Here is a 17,510-nt window from a genome sequence, read left to right on the forward strand (position 1 = left end):
TTGTGCATGTCCGATAAGGGTTGCAGCCGCAGCGGAGCGTGAAGCGCTCGTCTGGAAAGGGAGAGCGTGGAAAGCCCTTTATGCCCTGGATCGATTGCTTGGATCTCTGTCGGGACTGGGAGTCCCATGGGGGAGCAGGAGGTGGCTGGCTCAGCTCAATTAAAATCTGCATCCCCTGCCAGACGGGGCTCTGTGTCTCAGAGCGACAGCCTTAGGGGATGTGGCAGGGGAGCCGGCAGGGGAGCCGTGCTGAGGCAGACGGCACACAATAAAGCCAGGCACTAAGGCACAATTTGCACCCAATGCAGCTTCCTCCTGCATGGAGCCCGGCTCAGCTGCGTGTGGCTTTGCCTTTCTGCACTTGGGTTCACGCTGGTCACAAGAGAGTGAATCCTCTGTGCAGGCAAAGCCTGGGTGAAAAGCTGAGCCTGGGGGAAGGCATGAGACTAGCTCAGATCCTTCTCTTGGGCACAGGATTCTGGTCTGGGCTTGTCCCTGCAAATGTCTCAGATTAAACCTCTTCAAGCCAAGAAGGCGGCGTGCGATTCGCTCAGCGTGGAGAGCAGGGCTGGGAGTGCCAGATTCTGCTATTGTGAGTGGAGTAGCCCGAGATGTCCCTCCGGCTATGGAATTGCCAAGTTGTATTCTATGATAATACTGGGCTCTTCTGTTCTGCCTTTGACTGAGGCTCTCCTTGTCCTTTAAAACATCCTGTTTATTCAGGCTCGCCTCTCCCCTGCAAGGAAGCTACGCAATCACCCCTCCCCCCATTTACAGGTGGGGAAACTGAGGCATGGCGTGGTGAATTAAATTGTCTGCGGTGATAAAGGGAGTTTGATCCAGGCACCGGCGCTGAGCCCAGATATCCTGAGTCCCAGTTGTATCGACCAGGCCAGCCTTCCTCTTGAACTGCGATTCTTACCTCCTTCCAGTCCACTCCCTCCCAGCTGCCGACCTCTGTTCCAGTCATTACAAATCTTCCCCTTTTCCTCCTGTCGGTTTTTCCCCTCCACCTCCCCACCCCAAGAATGTTTCACCCCTTCTGCTGTTCGGCTCCAATCCCATTTTGCTGCCACATTTCCTGCAATGTAGCTTGAGCCTGTTGGCCGAGTCTAACAGCTCCACCAGCCTGCCTCTTGCGCAGCCATTCACACCAGGGCAAATCTGCACTCACTTTGCATAGATTTAACAATGAAAACAGTACTGCCTAGCTCTCACATAACACTGGACGAAGGAAGGCAGAATCCTTATCTCTGTTTTACACATGGGGAAACTGAGGTATAGGGCGTTGTCGTGACTGGCCGGTGGCATAGCCAGGATTACAGCCCAAGTCTTCTGAATCTCAGTCCAGTGCTCTACCCACTAGGCTACACAGGCCAGTGGAGAATGGGACCCAGCGTGCAGGGCAACGTGGAGTTGGGTCCCAGGAGTAAACTTTTAAAAAGCACCCAAGTGACTAAGCAGCTGAAGTCTCGTTTTCCAAAGGGACTTAAGAGCTCGCGACTTGTCTGTGCAGGAAAGTGATTCTGGAATCAGGTAGGGCGCGAGCTGAAAACACTACAGCTGTTCCAGAATAAGTGTGTCCACGTGGGATGTTATTCCACAGTAGCTTTGCTGGTCGATTTCCCTCTGTAGACAAGCTCCAAGCTTTCCCATTGAAAGTCATTGGGGGAGAGGCTCCTAAATCACTTAAGGGGCTTTGGCTAATTTTATCCCATCTCTTTATTTTGTGTGTCTCTCTCTTAGGGGCCAGGGGAAGAGCAATAAAATCATCTCACAGATGGAAAAAGGGAATGTGGCGGGAGTGGGATTATCGCCACATTTATCTGTCTCGCGAGCCCCGCCCCTACATAGTTCATAATCAGAACAATCACAACACCCCGTTCTCCTTGCTGGATCTCAGAGCACTTCACAACCTGTGATGGATTTATCCTCATGACGCCCCAGGGAGACAGGGCAGCGCTGTTGTCCCCACGTTCTCTGTCCCTCGGTTTCCCTAACTGCAAAATGGGGTTAATGCTACTGACCTCCTTTGTGAAGCGCTTTGAGATCTGCTGATGAAAAGTGTTAGGACAGAGCCAGGGTTTATTCTTCGTTATAGAGGCAGGGTGGGGGAGCTAATACCTTTTATTGGACCAACTTCTGTTCGGGGAAGGGACACGGAGCTCTTCCTCCGGTCTGGAGAAGGTAACCAGAGCATCCAAGCTAAACGTAAGGTAGGACAGATTGAGTATGTGGGGTTCATGCACATGCTGTAGGACACCCCTTAAAATGGAGTGGTCAGTTCTGTGTTAGCAGGCAGCAGGGTGTGTTACCTGGTGTTGTGATGAGCCAGAAAACCAGAGTCTCTGCTGAGTCCATGGTTTTGAGTGGCCGGAGGAGTTATGAATTGACACCCTGGCAGCCTCGGGACACTTACAAGGCCCTGAAGCGGCTGTTTGCTGGGCCGCTGGGCCCATTGGTGCATGCAGGCGGGAGACTTCAGCGGCCTGTCATGTCACCCGCAGTTGGAAATGGGCTTGGAGTGTTGGTTTATTCCAGTCAAGTCCCACCAATGGGGCAGGAGGAAGGGTTGCAGGATCAGGCCTGTCACTGGAGCAGCTTTGTGGGGACAGGAGGGTTGGGAAGAGCCTTCCCCATAGGAGGGATCCGTTGGCCAATGGTCACAAGTGCCGCAGGGACAGGTTTGCTCTGTAATGTTGTTGAGCCACGTGACGTGCGGCGGGGCCCCATGGAGCCAAAAGAGGCTGGGTCCAAGCAGGCGCCCAAAGGTGAAGCGTGTCTCTAAAGTACAGTGTGTCGTGTTGCAAAGCTCGGGAGCGGGAAGGGGGGTGGCTGGCAGGGAGCCCCAGGGCCTGCAGATTACACCCTGCTCTGCCTCTTGGCATTCCTTTGGTTGGCTGATTGAATGGGGCAGCTCCAGCCGGGCTGCGGCAAGTCTGCTTCCCACAGCCTGCTGGGGAGACGGTGCTGTCAGACTTGGTAGATTCCACCCCCCAACCCGCCCATTTCTCCCTTGGTGTCTTGTTCGGTCTGCCACAGGCAGCCGGGGTGCGCTTGGCTTTTCCAGACGTCCAACCGTTAGAGTGTCTCCCTGCGTGTCTGGTGACCCAGCTGAAAATCCTGCAGCCACCAGCTGGGAGCTGCCAATTATCCGATCTGGGCATCGGTCAGAATCTGCCCGCTGCCGTCAGGCAATAGCACCGTGTAGCGCCTAATGGGGAGGCCTCTGCCCCGTGGCTTTATTGTGGGGAGGTGGAAAGGAGGAGATGTCTGCAGAGGACAGCAGGAGTCGGCTGGCTGCCTGCAGGAAGGGAAGGAGGAACCGGAGGCGGCTGAGCCCCAGGCCCTGGGAAGTGGGATCTGCTCCGGGAAGTGTTTGAGTGCCAGTGCCCACAGTGGTGCCCACCCCCTGCCCCCTTCCTGGCTCCACCCACGCTCTGGTTCTCACCAGGCATGTAATGGGAAGGGGATATTTTTTTCATGCTGCGCCTGTCCTAGCAGTTCCCCTCCCCATGGCCTCCCACACGCTGTCTTTGGCCTTCCCCAGCTGCATCCCCCTCCTCACACTGCCCCGCCGGCTCCCCATTCGCTCCAGGATCCAGTTCAAAAGCCCCTGCCTCGTTTGCCCCTCAGTCCAGCCAGCCACGCAGCACTTGTTTCGCTCTCTCCCCCACTCCCTCTTGTCTGTGCACTGGCCTCATCTCCCTCCAGCTTCACACACGCTCCCGGCAGCCGGTGCAAGAGCCTTCTCCAGCGCAGCTCCTGCCAGCGGGAACATGTGTACACGCTAGTTGGGTCACTTCAGCGATACCGGTCTCATTACCGGGGTAGACCCCTGCCTAGGGTAGATCCAGTTGTTGGTCAGGGTCCTTATGCCAGTGTAGCTATTCCTGTGTGGGAAGGGGAGTAAAGGAATGTACAGACAGGATTTTTTTGGGGACATGGACACTTTTTCACTGCCCAGGAGCAGCTCAGGGTGGGAAATGTAGATGGGTTTCCTGGGACAGGGCCAGTCTTTTTGCTCGACACCTGTGCAGCGCCTGGCACAACAAGGCCCTGATCTTGGATTGGTGTTACCGTAACACCAACAATGCACCACAATAATGAATGAGCCTTTGCCTTCCAGTAGCCTCCAGAGGCCCAGCTGCAGTCGGGGCCCCGCAGTGCCAGGTGCTGCATACAGGTGAAATGAATTAACCCAGGTCACCCAGCAGGCTGGTGCCCCGAGTGCCAGCCCAGTGCTGTAACCAGCAGGCCGTCCTTCCTTTCATGGGGCTGACGTGGAGGGCTGGGAGGGAAGTACACAGTAATCCAAATGGAGATCTGCCTTAACCGCTTTCTTCTTGCCCCCGACAGCCGCCGCTGGGCCGGAGAGATGGGACCTCTCCGAATGCCAACGCCCCCCTGGAGGAGCCTTTCCCCTGGGTGGGGCCAAAGACGGTGCTGCTGCAGAAGAGCTCGCAGGGGGGGTTTGGCTTCACCCTCCGACATTTCATCGTCTACCCCCCGGAGTCGGCGGTCCACTCCAATGTCAAGGTAGCCCTGCCTCCCTCCCCTGGCTCCGACAGCCTGCGGGGCGTGTCCATTTGGGAGGAAGACCATTCCCTCTGCTGAGTACAACAATAGCATTATTTGGGGGGGGGGGGTTGGGAGAAGTGGAGAGAGGGCAGCAGTTTTGGGTCCCCGTCCCCCCAGGACAGGCCTGGATGTTGATCCCTATCAAATTTCCCAGGGTGATTCATGTGAGTGAATGTTACCGGGGTCCCCAAAGGGGAAACAACCCAAATAAGCCAATTTCCCTGGCTCCCTCCCAGCTGTTATATGATAGCAGCCTCCCTTCAAATTCTGCCTGCTTAAGAAGTCACTGCTTCCCTCCCTCCGCACAGCCTGTGCTGACTATCTGACCGTGGTCCCTCCTGGGAATCTCGAGTCTCTGCAATCCGATGCGCTCAGCTCATGGGGGTCTCTGAATCCGATGTGAACGGCCCACAGTGCTGCCTTCCCTCTGGCCCATGGAGCATCCTTGCTCAGACTGTCCGTTGCCTTGGCTTGCATCTCTCCCATGTGCTTTGAATTCTGCATATTTCCACTCGGGACAGGTGCCCCACCGTCCCCCAGTTTGAAATTCCATCTCTTTGTTCCAGGCACCGTCACTCCAAAGTGGCTGGTTCTCTCTTCCCCCTTCTCTCCCGTAGTTCAGCCACCCACCCTGCACTGCCTTCCAGGGACGTTCGCCAGCATCGCCCCTGGTTTAAATACCTGCGGAGCCCTTGCATGATGGTGACTTCTCCCTGGCCAAGGTGGACACTGGATGAGCCTGGCCAGGCCTTGGCTGTAGGCATGCAGATCTCCCTGGGGCTGAACGTGCTGCATCCATAGTCCTCTCAGCTCCTGCCGGCAGGATGCTCCTTGGCTCCAGCCAGCTGGTGGCAGAGAAGATGGCCCCGGCCGGTCCAGGGAAGGAAAGCTGGCTTAGATTTCCCCGCGCTGTTTGTTCTTTAGTTGTGGAGTGGAAGGGCAAATGGATCCTCTCCAGTGTCTGGCCAGTGAATGGGGCCACAGCTGAAGGAAAAGCCTCCCCCACCCAGCTCTCCACCACTAAAGCTACCGTCGTAATGAGAAACCGATGACTGAGTGGCCACCAGCCCTGCAAACCCCCTGGTGCCTCTGCCCGGCTGCTCTGCAGGTTTTGCCATAGAATGGAGCGAAATAAATCCCTTAGCTGTTCAAGTTGCTACTGTGGGGCCCATGCCAGATGCATAGTTGGTTGCCTCAGGACTATTGACCCAGAGGATTTTCCTCCTACTTGACTGGGGCATTGGCCCGTCGGGTCTGGTTTCTTTTCTCCAAGAGAGGCTGATGCATGTTGCTTTTGCGGCATCCCTTACCGTGCAATGCCAAGTGGGGGGAGTTCCTTCCTGTTCACTGCCGCCGGCGGAGGCCTCTCTGAAGCATGGCATTTGCCTACCCGATCAGCGAGAATAACCACACAACCGTCTCCAGCGCTGCTGTCTGACTGCCTGACCCGCTGCCGCCTGGAACGGCTTGGTGTTTGCTCCTCTCTGAGCAGAGCTGTACCTGGCTAGGGCACTGCCTGTTGGCCTGGCACCTGTGGCACTGCACATGTGGATGGACCTTCGCTCGCCTGCCCAGAGGTACCACGGCCAAATGGCTGGTATGTGGGGCCATCCCAGTGACGGGGGCTGGCTTGCTCTGCGATTGCTATCGAGAAGGCTGCTGCGGGTCTGTGTGTGCAGGAGCCTGGGGGAGGCTGCCTTTCCAGAATGGGGGTGTGTGGCAGTGCCCAGCTGGGGAGCCAATCAGCTTCCGCAATCGGGGTTTGGGACCCTCTCCCACAGCTGTGCTGCTCGCCCCCAGGGATGCATCCCAGAATCCTGTGCTCCTGTCCCCAGAAGCGGGAGTTGTGGTGGGGCTTTGACTCTGCTTGTAACTGAGCTGTGTGGAAGGGTAGGGAGCTGGGGAGCATCCCAGCCCCCAGCTCAGCTGCTGGTGCCCCCCCCCCCCCGGGTTCAGGCTGAGAACTGCATCTTCAACACACAGTTTAACCCCTTCATCGCTGAACAGCAGGCTAGACAGGCACAGCCAGTGGGCTCCCTTGAAACGGTTCGAGGGACAGGGCCCGCCATGATGTTCCCTCGCAGGGCGCATATGCAGCAGCAAATGGTGATTAAGGCAACCAGCTGGGGCAGGCGATCTGGATGCTTCACCCGGCACAATTCGTGCAAAATAACCCCTGAGTTTCAGGGGAATACTAATTCAGCCGAGACCTGGGTGGGGCCAAGAGTTCTGCCCATGGAGTGCGGCGGCATTACAGGGGGAGAGCAGGTGTATCCAGCCCCCTGCCATGGAAGGGATCCCCTGCTTGATTCCTAGATTCGCCCTCTTGGTCCCTGGGGAGACAGAGTGTGTGTGTGGGGGGCACAGCTGATTGCTGCAGACTCGGGGGTTGGGGAGGAAGAAGAGGTTTCAGTGGCAGAAGATCACAGCAACGCAGGAGCTGCCAAAGCAAAAGCTTCTGAGTCTGCTCTTGTGCCCAGGGCCTGATGTCTCAAGGGAAGCTGTTGCCCCTTCTCTGCCCCGGGGCCGTGCAGCTGACCAGCTGCGCAATGCTTCCTTTCGGACTTGGTGCCCCTCCGCATGCCTCCCCTCCCTTCCCAAACAAGGAGCAGCCTCTGCCCTGCAGCATGAGGATTTGTTGGGACATTTTTTGACCTGATTCCTTAGCTTTGTACAGCTGCCTCTGTTTGTTAGTGGGTGCCCGTAAATCCCCCTGTGCAAATCCCGCCAAACTGTTTGCTTTGCTGATCGCCGATGGCGACGAATTCCGCAGATTCGCTACATGCTGCCTCCGGCAGATTGACTGGTAGCAAATTTACAGCTTTTCAAATTTACTGCGTGTCGGATGGAGGAGCTCCTTGCTTTTCTGTGGCAGGGTCAAGAGAAATGGCGGCTGGTTTCTTCGTTCACCAGTCATTATCTATAAATCATCTCCCACCCAGCTCCTTTCTAACCGAAATAGTACAAACCTTTTTTATCTCCCCTCTGGGACCTCTTAACAATCCGAGCTGTAAAACCCCAGGGACCACTCAATTCTACTTGGACTGCTCCTGAAAGGTATTTGTGTAAAGAGGAAGGATGATCTTATGGGTCAAGACCCTTGGCTGGTACTCAGGAAACCTGGGGTCAGTTCCTGCCTCTGCCACTGACTCCCTGGGTGACCATGGGTAAGTCATTTAATCTCAGCCTGCATTCTCCAGCCTGTACAACAGAGAAAGGAAAGATTATTTCCCACTGCTTAGATGATAAGTTCTCATTGCAAGGAGCTGTCTCTTGCTGCGTGTGTGGTGCCTCTTCTGCCCCCGCCCTGAGCTCAGCTGGGGCCCTACCCTCCGCTGTAGTTAACAACATGTAAACTACATGCCTAGTTTGTGCATGAAGGTATTTACAGCTTTGGCGTGTAAGCCAGGTGGCCACGGGCACGTGACCAGTTGCATGTGGGGCACGTGGTTTTCTCACATCGTTTTGCAGCCGGTCCAGGTCCTGGAGTTAATATTGTGCTCGACGCAGGACCTGGCCCAGATCCATGGCTCAGATTGCCCCTCTCTGCTCTGTCCTCGGTTCGACTGCCACCCTCCGCCCCACAGGTGGCTGCATTTCACTGGTGCTGTAGGGTAGCCACATGCCATGAAATCTACCCAAGGAACCTGCTCCAACGGCTGACCTATTTGGGTGGAGTCGGAGTGGGACAGTACCTCCCTATGTCTGGGGCAGTCCCTGAGAACTGGAGGTTGCCTTACACAGGCAGCTGCTAAAATACCCCAGGATGAACGTCTGCCAACTTGGAATTTCATTGGCTGGAGATGCGAGACCCTTTGGAGTGGGGAGCATTTAATGACGGGGCTCATCTGGGGACGGAGGTACACCCAGGGCTTTTTCATGGCTGCTCAGGACCAGTTCCTTTGCTAAGTCATTTACTCCCCCGGCCGCCCGACTTGTTTTGGGGATGAAACAGCATCTTGTCTCCAGGTGACCTTTCATCTTTCCACCACATATTTGCAGACTTTGAAACGTCTGACAATAGCACCCAACTGTTAGCCCCTTTCCCCGTCCTGGTCCATGATGGATGTGAGGAGCCCGTTAAAATGGAGCTTTGTGTGACAGCAGCATCTGGAGTCGTCTGACATTGAGACATGTCCCCTGGCTGCCTCGCGCCAAATACCGATGCCTGCAGCACGGAGACCTGGCTCTCTACCCTCTGCTGCGTGTGGAACCGTGACACGACTGCCCAGAGCACAAGGCCCAGGAACCCCCTCCACTCTATCCCAGCTCAGGACCTGAAAACCTGCATCCAGAAACGCTGATGCCGAGCCCTGGCTGCATTCTCTGTGCTGCATTCGGGAGCTGTTCAGAAATCCCTTCCCCGGACACAGGCCTGCTTTTCTCCTGCTGCATGACAGGGCTCCGACATGGGCCTGACTCCTGTCTGCCTTTCCCCGGGGCAGCCTGGTGCAGAACTGGCAGCATGAGTGTGACGAGACTGCCCGATAACTCCCTCCCGCGTGGGACCATGGCCTGGCCGCTTTCTCCTCCACCCCCTTTCCCAGCACTGCCGAGCTATAGCATTGAGCGGTGGGGATCCCAGGCACCGAGGCGCCTGTCCTGAGCAACCCCCAACCCCAGCACTGTTTGCTGGCGGCAGTTCCATTCGGATTCAGCGTCTGGCCTGGAACTGCTGACCAGGCGGGACTCAGCATCGTGACTGGAGCCAGCGCTCCCAGGTTCCGCCAGCCGAGCCTTTGTCTGGGTCGCTTTGGAAAGGAAAAGCAAGTTTCTGCCAGGCCCATTGAAAGGCTGCCTGGGGTCTGGAATCGCTTGGATTCTCTCCCCTCTCTTCTGTGCAGTGTCCTTCAGACAAAGGGGGACCTGTCTTGGAGAGCCCGGTGACCCATGGGGCACTCTGTCCTTAGAGGTTTTTAAGGCCTGGCTTGACAAAGCTCTGGCTGGGATGATTTAGTTGGGGATTGGTCCTGCTTTGAGCAGGGGATTGGACTGGATGACCCTGAGGTCTCTTCCGACCCTGATCTTCTATGAGTCCATGCAGCCCCCTTCCTGACTCTGTAGTGCCCCCAAGGTTCCCCCACCCCCTTCAGGACTCCCCCATCTCTGGCTCTCGTCACGCCACTCTGCGTCGCTAGTGGGGTTTATCCTCGCCGTGCCCTGTGCTAGCCTCATTGTCCAGCTGGGGGAGCGAGGCCCAGGATAGATTCAGTGACTCGCCCAGGAACAGAGCCCAGGTCTCCTGAGTCCCAGCCCAATGCTCAATCCACTCGATCATCCTCCCTACTTGCACAACCCTGGAGGTCTCACTTTTGCCTCCCCTCCCACACACGGGCGCCATGGAGCGTCCCCCCCTCACCTTGCCACTTTCCTGCCCACACTAAAAATATATGTTGCCCCAACTGTTCAAAATGGGCCTGGAGCTTTACCAGCCCAAGCACCCAATCTCCTTGCCCGCTGTCCCTGGATGCCAATAGGTGCAGAAGGGTGGGTGTTTTACTCGCCCGTAAGTAACACCAACGACACCTCTCCTACTTTCCCTGGGTGAGCAGATCCTTTCCCAGGCTGTTGTAACCAGCCCCCACCCATTCAGAAGTCTCCATCCGGCCTCCTTTCTGCCTCTGCATTTCTTGAAGCATCACAGGGCTCCCCGACCTTGCTTCCTGCAAGCTCCCAGGAGGGAGGCATGAGCCTGTCTAGGGCAGGTGCAGAACAATGCCCGAGGATGTCGTGAAGGCCAGAACTATAACGGTTCAAAAAAGAACTAGATAAGTTCCTGGAGGGTAGGTCCATCAGTGGCTATTAGCCAGGATGGGCAGGGATGGTGTCTCTAGCCGCTGTTTGCCAGAAGCTGGGAATGGGCGACGGGATGGATCACTTGATGATTCCCTGTTCTGTTCATTCCTTCTGGGGCACCTGGCATTGGCCACTGTCGGCAGACAGGACACTGGGCTAGATGGACCTTTGGTCTGACCCAGTCTGGCCGCTCTTATGTAATGAGCGTAGGGCCTAGTGATGAGTCAGGATTGGGAAGCACCCGGGATCCCCAGGCAAGGGAGCCTGAGTTAGCCCTGGAAAGAGCAGGAGGGAGCTTTGCACCTCGGGATCAAGGCCGTGTATTGGGGGCTAGTGCTTGGCAGAGGGACTCGTGAATTGATCAGGGATGCTCCAGGCGTAGGGCCCCCCCGGTGGTGCTCGGAGCAAAGGGCAGCTGTTCCTGGGATCAGAACCTGTTTGGAAAGTAGCAACGCAAGGAGTGGAAATGCAGCTTGCTCCCGAGCTGCCGGCTTTTGGGTGGTGGGAAGCAGGGTGGTGGAGCCAGGCCCCAGGCCAGACCTGGGGGGCAGGTTTCGGTGGAGCTGACTCAGCAGGGAGTGAGACAGGAGCTCTGCATTCCACGCAGCGCTGGCATCACACCTTTCTGTGTCACGGGGGAGCCAAACCCACACACCCCTGGGTTGCCTGGCCTAGCACAGGAGCCAGGGCAGGTTGGAGGGGAGGGGAGAAGCAGGGTGGGGCTGCGGAGGAGGAAGCCTTGGGCTTAAGGGAACTTTCCCATCCCACTCCCTTCCCACGGCCCCAGGAGTTCGGTAGCTGGGGGTGTTTGTATCTTCCCGCATTCGCCAGCTCCGTTGCTTTGGCTGAGCAATTTGGGGAGGGAGCTGCCACCTCGATGACCCCATCCAGCTGGGCTTGGAAAAACTCCTCCCCCTAGGGTTTGGGGGGGCTGCTTCCCCTTCCTTCTCCCCACCCCTGTGCAATCACAGGTCTCTCCTTACGCCGAGAGCCCTCTGGGGCGGCGGTCAGGCACCTGGGCTGCAGGATGGGACAGTGTGTCCAGGCTCCCCTGCCTGGAGGCTGATCAATCTGTGCCCCATAGCCAGTGTGGGACCTACCTGCCACAGTTGCAAGCTGCATGTCGTGACAGGGCCCTACCCCCCATTTCCCATTGATCCGGAGCCGTGAGTTAACGTGGGGAATCTGGCATGTGACTCTTGGAAGCACATACCCAGCTCATGCCCTCCTGGCGATCTAGAAAGTGACATTCAGGGGAGCCCAGCAGAGCTGGTGTCTTAAGAAGTCTCGGGCATACCTTGGAGCATCCCCCCAGTGTCAGCCTCTGACTGGGACCAGCTGGGGTCAAGCCATCATCAGAAACATCAGCTCTGAGTTCGCCGGGATCCCCCTCCTCCCCTGTGCCCCCAGCCCATCCCCACGTCTGTCTCCCAAAATCCAGACGCCTTCTTCGCTCCCCCCTCCCCACTGCAGATCTTGTCAGCTCGCGTCATGCCATAAATAACGCAGCACCATGAAGACGGCCCCTCTGGCCAAAACCGGCACGTGGCCTCCCGCAGTTCGCCCTGGATAATCATTACAGCGCTAAATATAGCCACGCTCGCAGTTTGGGACCAGCCTCCAGAGAGCATCACCGGAGCGGCGCTTCCGGATGGGGGAGATTTTCAGCCCCCCATGGCGGGGCACTCCCTTTCTCTCTGTCAGCCCCTCTATTGGCATGGACACTGGGCCTGGTGATAGGGTGGCACCATCAGCTTTCTTCCGAGCCGCGTGGCAAGGTTTTGGCCCTTGTAACCAGGGTCGCTGCCTCCAGATCGCCCCCTTATGGCACGGGGTGGCCCTGCAGCACAAGCCCTCAGTTTCCCTTTTTGGGTCTTCACAAGAGCTTTGCAACCCAAAATACTTCACATGGTTCCGTCTGGTGTATTGAGTCCTGGCAACAACATCTCCCACCGCTTCCCTCCCCCCCCCCCCAAAAAAAAAGGAATTCAAATCAAACCCACTGGGTCACACCTCGGAGCAGCAGGCCAGGTCTCCCTTCGCCAGCATCTCCCCATGTGTGTCTCCCCTGCTGTCTCGGACAGCTGCAGTGCCTCAAAACCCCGCGGCACCAGTCTCAGATCCCAGGTTAATTGGCTCAGCCTGTGGAAAATGTTCACATTTGGGCTGCGGGTGGAGCCCGGGCTCCAAGACCCGCCCCCCTCGTGGGGTTTCAGAGCCCTGGCCCGAACATCTGCACTGCAATTTATAGCCCTGGTCGCCCCTCTGAAGCCCTTCTGCTTCCCTTGCTCGTTACCCGTTACCCATCTCGGATTCCCATCTGACGGGACACGGGAGAGGGCTCAGAGCCTGCCTCCCCTGGCTGCCGGAAGCTGGTAGCACACCCAGGGCAGGGAGCTCATCTCCTGGGGTCGGAGGGGGTGGGATTTGCAGTGCTGCCTGGGGTATTTAGACACCCAGTCCCCATTCAGTTTAATGGGAGCTGAGCATCCAAATCCTTTAGGCTGCTTTGCAGTTTTTTCGATTGCTCTGCAGTGACCCCTTTGGCTGACTCGGGAATGGCAGGGAACCCTGAAGGGCTCAGGGGGAATGTCTGTTTCCCCAACCTACCTGTACTTCCCAGCCCACGATGGTGCCTAGACTGGTCCGGGCGGCTCTCTCCCTTATTGCCTCTGCTCCAGACCCAGCCAGGTTTGAGCTGGCACCTTCTGTTTCCCTCCAGCAGTGCCAGCTGCCCATGGCATCCCAGGGTTGCCCCTCCTGATACAGGCTCCTGTTGTGGGGTGAGAGGATTTACCCTTGCAGGGGGAGAGGGGGGACAGCTTTACGTTCCACCCAGGGGCCAGCAGAGGCTGCTCAAGGGATGCCCGATCATGGTGCCTCACTCCCGAACTCCTGGAGCGGCACTGACCCCTACGAGAGAGAGGAGATTACAGCTTCATTCTCCGGCCAGGGCCCTGGGTGAGCAGAGCCCACAGCCTGGTGGCCCCAGGGGGCTGTGATTGTTTCTTCCAGGGAGCAGGCTTGTGGGAGCTGAGTGTGCACCCACCCTCCCTGCATCTGTATGACCAGATCAGGGCTTCCTCTGAGGCCGTCAGAAAGGGCAAACCTGCTGTGACGCTCTCCCCTTGGCTAATCGCCCGTGGCCGGAAGCTGGGGTGGCCATTATACAGTCACCGTGAGGGAGAATAAACCCTTCCCCTCCCCGCCCAGCTGAACTGATGTGCTGACGGCCCAGGGAGATCCTGTGTCAAGAGTTAATTTTACCCTCTGGGCAGTCCGGGTGGCAGAGGGAGGATAAGAAGGCACCAGGTCACTTTGCTGGTGTTTCGGTGCCCCAGAGGTTACCCGTGCTCCCTGTTTGCTGAGCCGCCCCTACTACCGGGTTCCCCCCTTCGTGTTAATCAACCGTCCCCAGGGATCTGTCCCTCTTCCCACCTTTCGGACTTCTCCAAAGCTTCTGTGACATTGGTCTCTCTCTCTTCCCTGTGCAGGAGGAAGAGAATGGAAACCGAGGAGGTAAGCACCTATCTCTGGCACCCTGCTACTTGTATCGTCTATGCACGTGCGTGTGTGTCGTGTGTGTATGTGTCACGTGTGTGTGGCCAGACACGTATGGATGGCTGTGTGTGAAAGGGAGCCGATTGGTGCTCTGGCCTGCTTTACCGACCAGCCCACACTCAGTACCTCCCTGCCAGGAAAGTGATTGCAGACCATGGTGGTTTGTGAAATGCGCCAGGCTGCTGAGCAGCAGATCAGTGTTGCAGCAGACCGGCCAGGCAGGGAAGGGGGATCTTTCCAGCACAGACGAAGGTACCCGGCTCCCCTTAGTGTGAATCGCCAATCTGCTGAACTCAACCTAGGCCTGAGCTGAACCGGCTCCGTCGCACTTGGAGATGGGCAAGCTGTGCTCCCCTGACGCCAAGGGAAGCTGCCCTGCCTGGTGGGACCATCTCAGACTGTGCAGGAGGAAGCCCATGTAGAGATGCTGTGGTAGGATCCCTCTAACATCCCAGCCATATCTGTCCCCTTCCCCCACTTACTAGCGGTTGCATTATTCATCCCCAAATCCATTAGGTGATGCCCCATTGGCAATACCTTGGGCACTTCCCCACATCTCTGCCCCTAACTAGGACCTTCCCGACTAGATCCCAGAACCAGCTGGTTCTTCCGCCACCCCCGGCTGCTCCGTGTTGGCTCCAGCTGTGTGCTGGCCGCAGACCAGCTGCTCCTGGGAAGGGATAAAGCTGCCACCTGGCCGGTTTCAGTGCTGTTCATCCCTCCCAGGCTGGGAACTGTGCCTTGCCCTAGATTTATAGCAAAGGAGCCTTTCCCTACAGGGAGGCTGTGCTCATGGCCAGCTGGGGACATTTTGCTTTGGGGGGATCGGAGGGTGCTAAGCGACTCCCTCAGCCTGCCGGTGGGTGCTTTGGGTGCACGTCACTGGCTTTTGCCTTGTTTGTACCTGGATTCGAGGCCGCGGTTTCTTGGTGTCTTTCCCCAGCCAAGAGCCCAGCCGCTGCCCTGGGGGTTACAGTGCAAGACAGGCCCTCTGGCTCCCAGCCCCCGTCATGTCATGTCTGAGACAAGCATAGCACCTGAGCAGTGGGCTAGCAACTGTGAGAGTCAGGCTGCCCAGCTCTGTGGCACCTCAATTCTGTTCCTGTCCCAGGCTCTCCCTCTCTGAACCTCTAGCTCTGAGGATGATCCACCTCCAGCCTGGCCTACAGGGGTACCCAGCCTGGCGTTGCCACCCAGCCTGTCCTGCAGCACCCACGCTCCGAGGCCTCTCCCTGCACAGGGAGCGCCGGCCCGGCAGAGTCATGGGGGGTGACGGAGGGAGAAGGTCTTGCAGACAGATTCCAGACCAGGCTCCGATCAGGGCCCTAGAGGTGTACAAGTGTCCATGCCTGAGTGGCATCTGCTGAGGCCAAGGGGCCCAGCAGGGGGAGTGGGCCCTCCCGGGACTGCACATGGATGTGGGGGGAAGCCGTGACTTCTGCGGCCCGTGCACAGTTACTGAAGCTGCTCTTGGCTTGGCTTTGTGCAGAGGACAGGTCTGAAGCCCAGCACCCAGCCTGCACCTCCAGGCTGGAGTTGAGTTAACCGGATCTGATGCAGTCAGAACGGATAGCCACACGCCGGGCTTGACGGAGTACTTCCAGTTCTGGCCCCTTGCTTGACTCCAGCCCTGTGGGGAGGGGACTGGCTGCAGACGAAGCGAGGCTGGAGGTGGGGGCCAGGTGATGGACCAGGGCGCATACAGGCTACTCCTCCGGCACATTCCCTGCCCTTTCCTGCTCTGCATTCCCTGCCCATAACCCTGAACCACCCACAGCCTCTTGCTGTGACGCCAATCCCTCATGGCCAAAGGATTGTGGGATGGGGTGGGTCGTGGCAAGAAATCGGGGCTGGTGGTTGGGTCCCAGGTGGGGACAGGCTGAGAACTACCAGTTGAAGAGGGGCTGAAACCTTCCTTCCCTCCCGCCGAGGAGGACCTTGTCCCACCAGGGGTCCAGTGAGGGGGACACGTGCTTCCCGCTCTCAGATAATGTGTATCGCCCTAGGACCAGATTGTTCCTCTGGGTCCTGGCCTTCGAGGTCTGTGTTTGCCGATGTGGAGCTGCAGTGCTGGAACCTGCTGGGTTTTTTTTTAATTGCGTGTGTGTAGCCAACGTGTATGCATGTGAGTGTCTTGTGTGTGTATGACTTGTGTGTGTGCACTCAAGGACTGTGTATCCAGTACACACGAGTGTGTGTGTATCCAGTGTGTGTGCGCTCATGCATGTAGCTCTCTGCGTGTGTAGCCAGTACACACAAGTGTGTTGTATCCAGTGTGTGTGTGTGTGTACGTGCTCATGCACGTAGTTCTCTGCGTGCGTGTGTCCAGTGAGCACACGTGAGTGTGTGAGTATACAGCATGTACCCATCTTTCCCGTGAGGGACCCTCCTGGTGTCGAGCTCTGGTCTCTGACATCCTTTCCCTTCCCTTTCCTGGCGCAGGTCCCCAGCGGAGCCGCCTGGAGCCCATGGACACCATCTTTGTGAAGAACGTGAAGGACGCCGGGCCTGCGCACCAGGCTGGCCTCCGTACAGGTGAGGGAGCTCCCCACGGGGTGAGGGCGACCTGGGGGACTGCACTGGGAAAGCCAGTGGCAAAGTGCTGCTGGAGGGGATTGAAATCCAATGGACTGAGGGCTCCCATGGGAAACAGACTGAAAAACCCTTCCAGTTAATTCAAATGCTTGGTAAACAGCTGGGGGAGAACAGGGCTTTGTTAAAGATTCAAACACATGTTCTGGACTGGGGTCCCTAGGGTTACACCCCTTGACATTGCTGGGGTCTCTAGGGTTACAAACAAGCAGGCAGAAGACAATCTTTAGGCCAAATCAAGGCACAAATTCAGTGCCTGCCCTGCATGTCTGCAGGGGCCGTTCCTCCCCAAGGGACGAATCTGGCAGACGCCTGTCTGCAGAGCACAGGGCATGATCTAAACCCCACTGAATGCCAAGGGAGGTGCTGATGGAGGTGGGAGCAGAGAAGGAAGGAGCCTGGCACTCCGTGTATTAGCAGCGAAGCCATTTCCTGCAGAGGGGCGGGAGAGAAGCTTTGGTTCCTCCTAACTCCAGCAAGTCCTGCCAGACTCCCTCCTGCATGTCTCTTATCTCCGTTCAGCTGTGGGGTGGGAACTGGTGGTGGAGCCAGGGCCAGAGTCAGAATCGCTTCTCAAGCGGTAATTAAGTAATGGGGGGTGGGGAGTGGAAGTGTGTCCTGGGTGCACGGGACATGGCTGAGGCTTTCACTGCAGATCCCCCTAATGGGTCCGTAGCCCCTGGCTCCACCCAGATGTCACCTTCTCAACCCCTTCCATGTTCCTGAGCTGCTCTTTGGTGTATGCCAGCCGCATAGCCATCCTGCAGCGCCCAGGGGCATGCTCCTGCCATCTGGCGGTGGGCTGAACGGGGAAGCTTGTTCACTAGCCAGCAGTGGGGAAGCTAGCTGTGCCATGTTAGGGTGAAAATCTCCCCTTCCGCAGGGGGCGTTGGGGCAAAGGGTCCCTTCAGGCCTCTCGGCTCTGAGCGAGCTCACTGCCTGGAAAGAAGGGGAGTCGCCATAGCCCGGTTGCAGCAGAA

At 57.5% G+C, this 17,510-nt stretch overlaps 1 protein-coding gene across 7 annotated transcripts in view; it reads left to right on the top strand.

The window, feature by feature from the left end:
- Positions 1-17,510, top strand: part of ARHGAP23 (Rho GTPase activating protein 23) — a 125,763-nt gene that overhangs the window by 65,926 nt on the left and 42,327 nt on the right. For all 7 annotated transcript variants that reach the window (XM_050935296.1, XM_050935295.1, XM_050935291.1 and 4 more), the window contains exons 2-4: positions 4,360-4,539; positions 13,872-13,896; positions 16,381-16,473. In XM_050935296.1, coding sequence (XP_050791253.1) covers positions 4,360-4,539; positions 13,872-13,896; positions 16,381-16,473 — 298 coding nt within the window. The remainder of the gene's footprint in view (positions 1-4,359; positions 4,540-13,871; positions 13,897-16,380; positions 16,474-17,510) is intronic.

This window comes from Gopherus flavomarginatus, chromosome 25 (assembly GCF_025201925.1).
Source record: "Gopherus flavomarginatus isolate rGopFla2 chromosome 25, rGopFla2.mat.asm, whole genome shotgun sequence".
In the NCBI taxonomy this organism is placed as follows: Eukaryota; Metazoa; Chordata; order Testudines; family Testudinidae; genus Gopherus; species Gopherus flavomarginatus.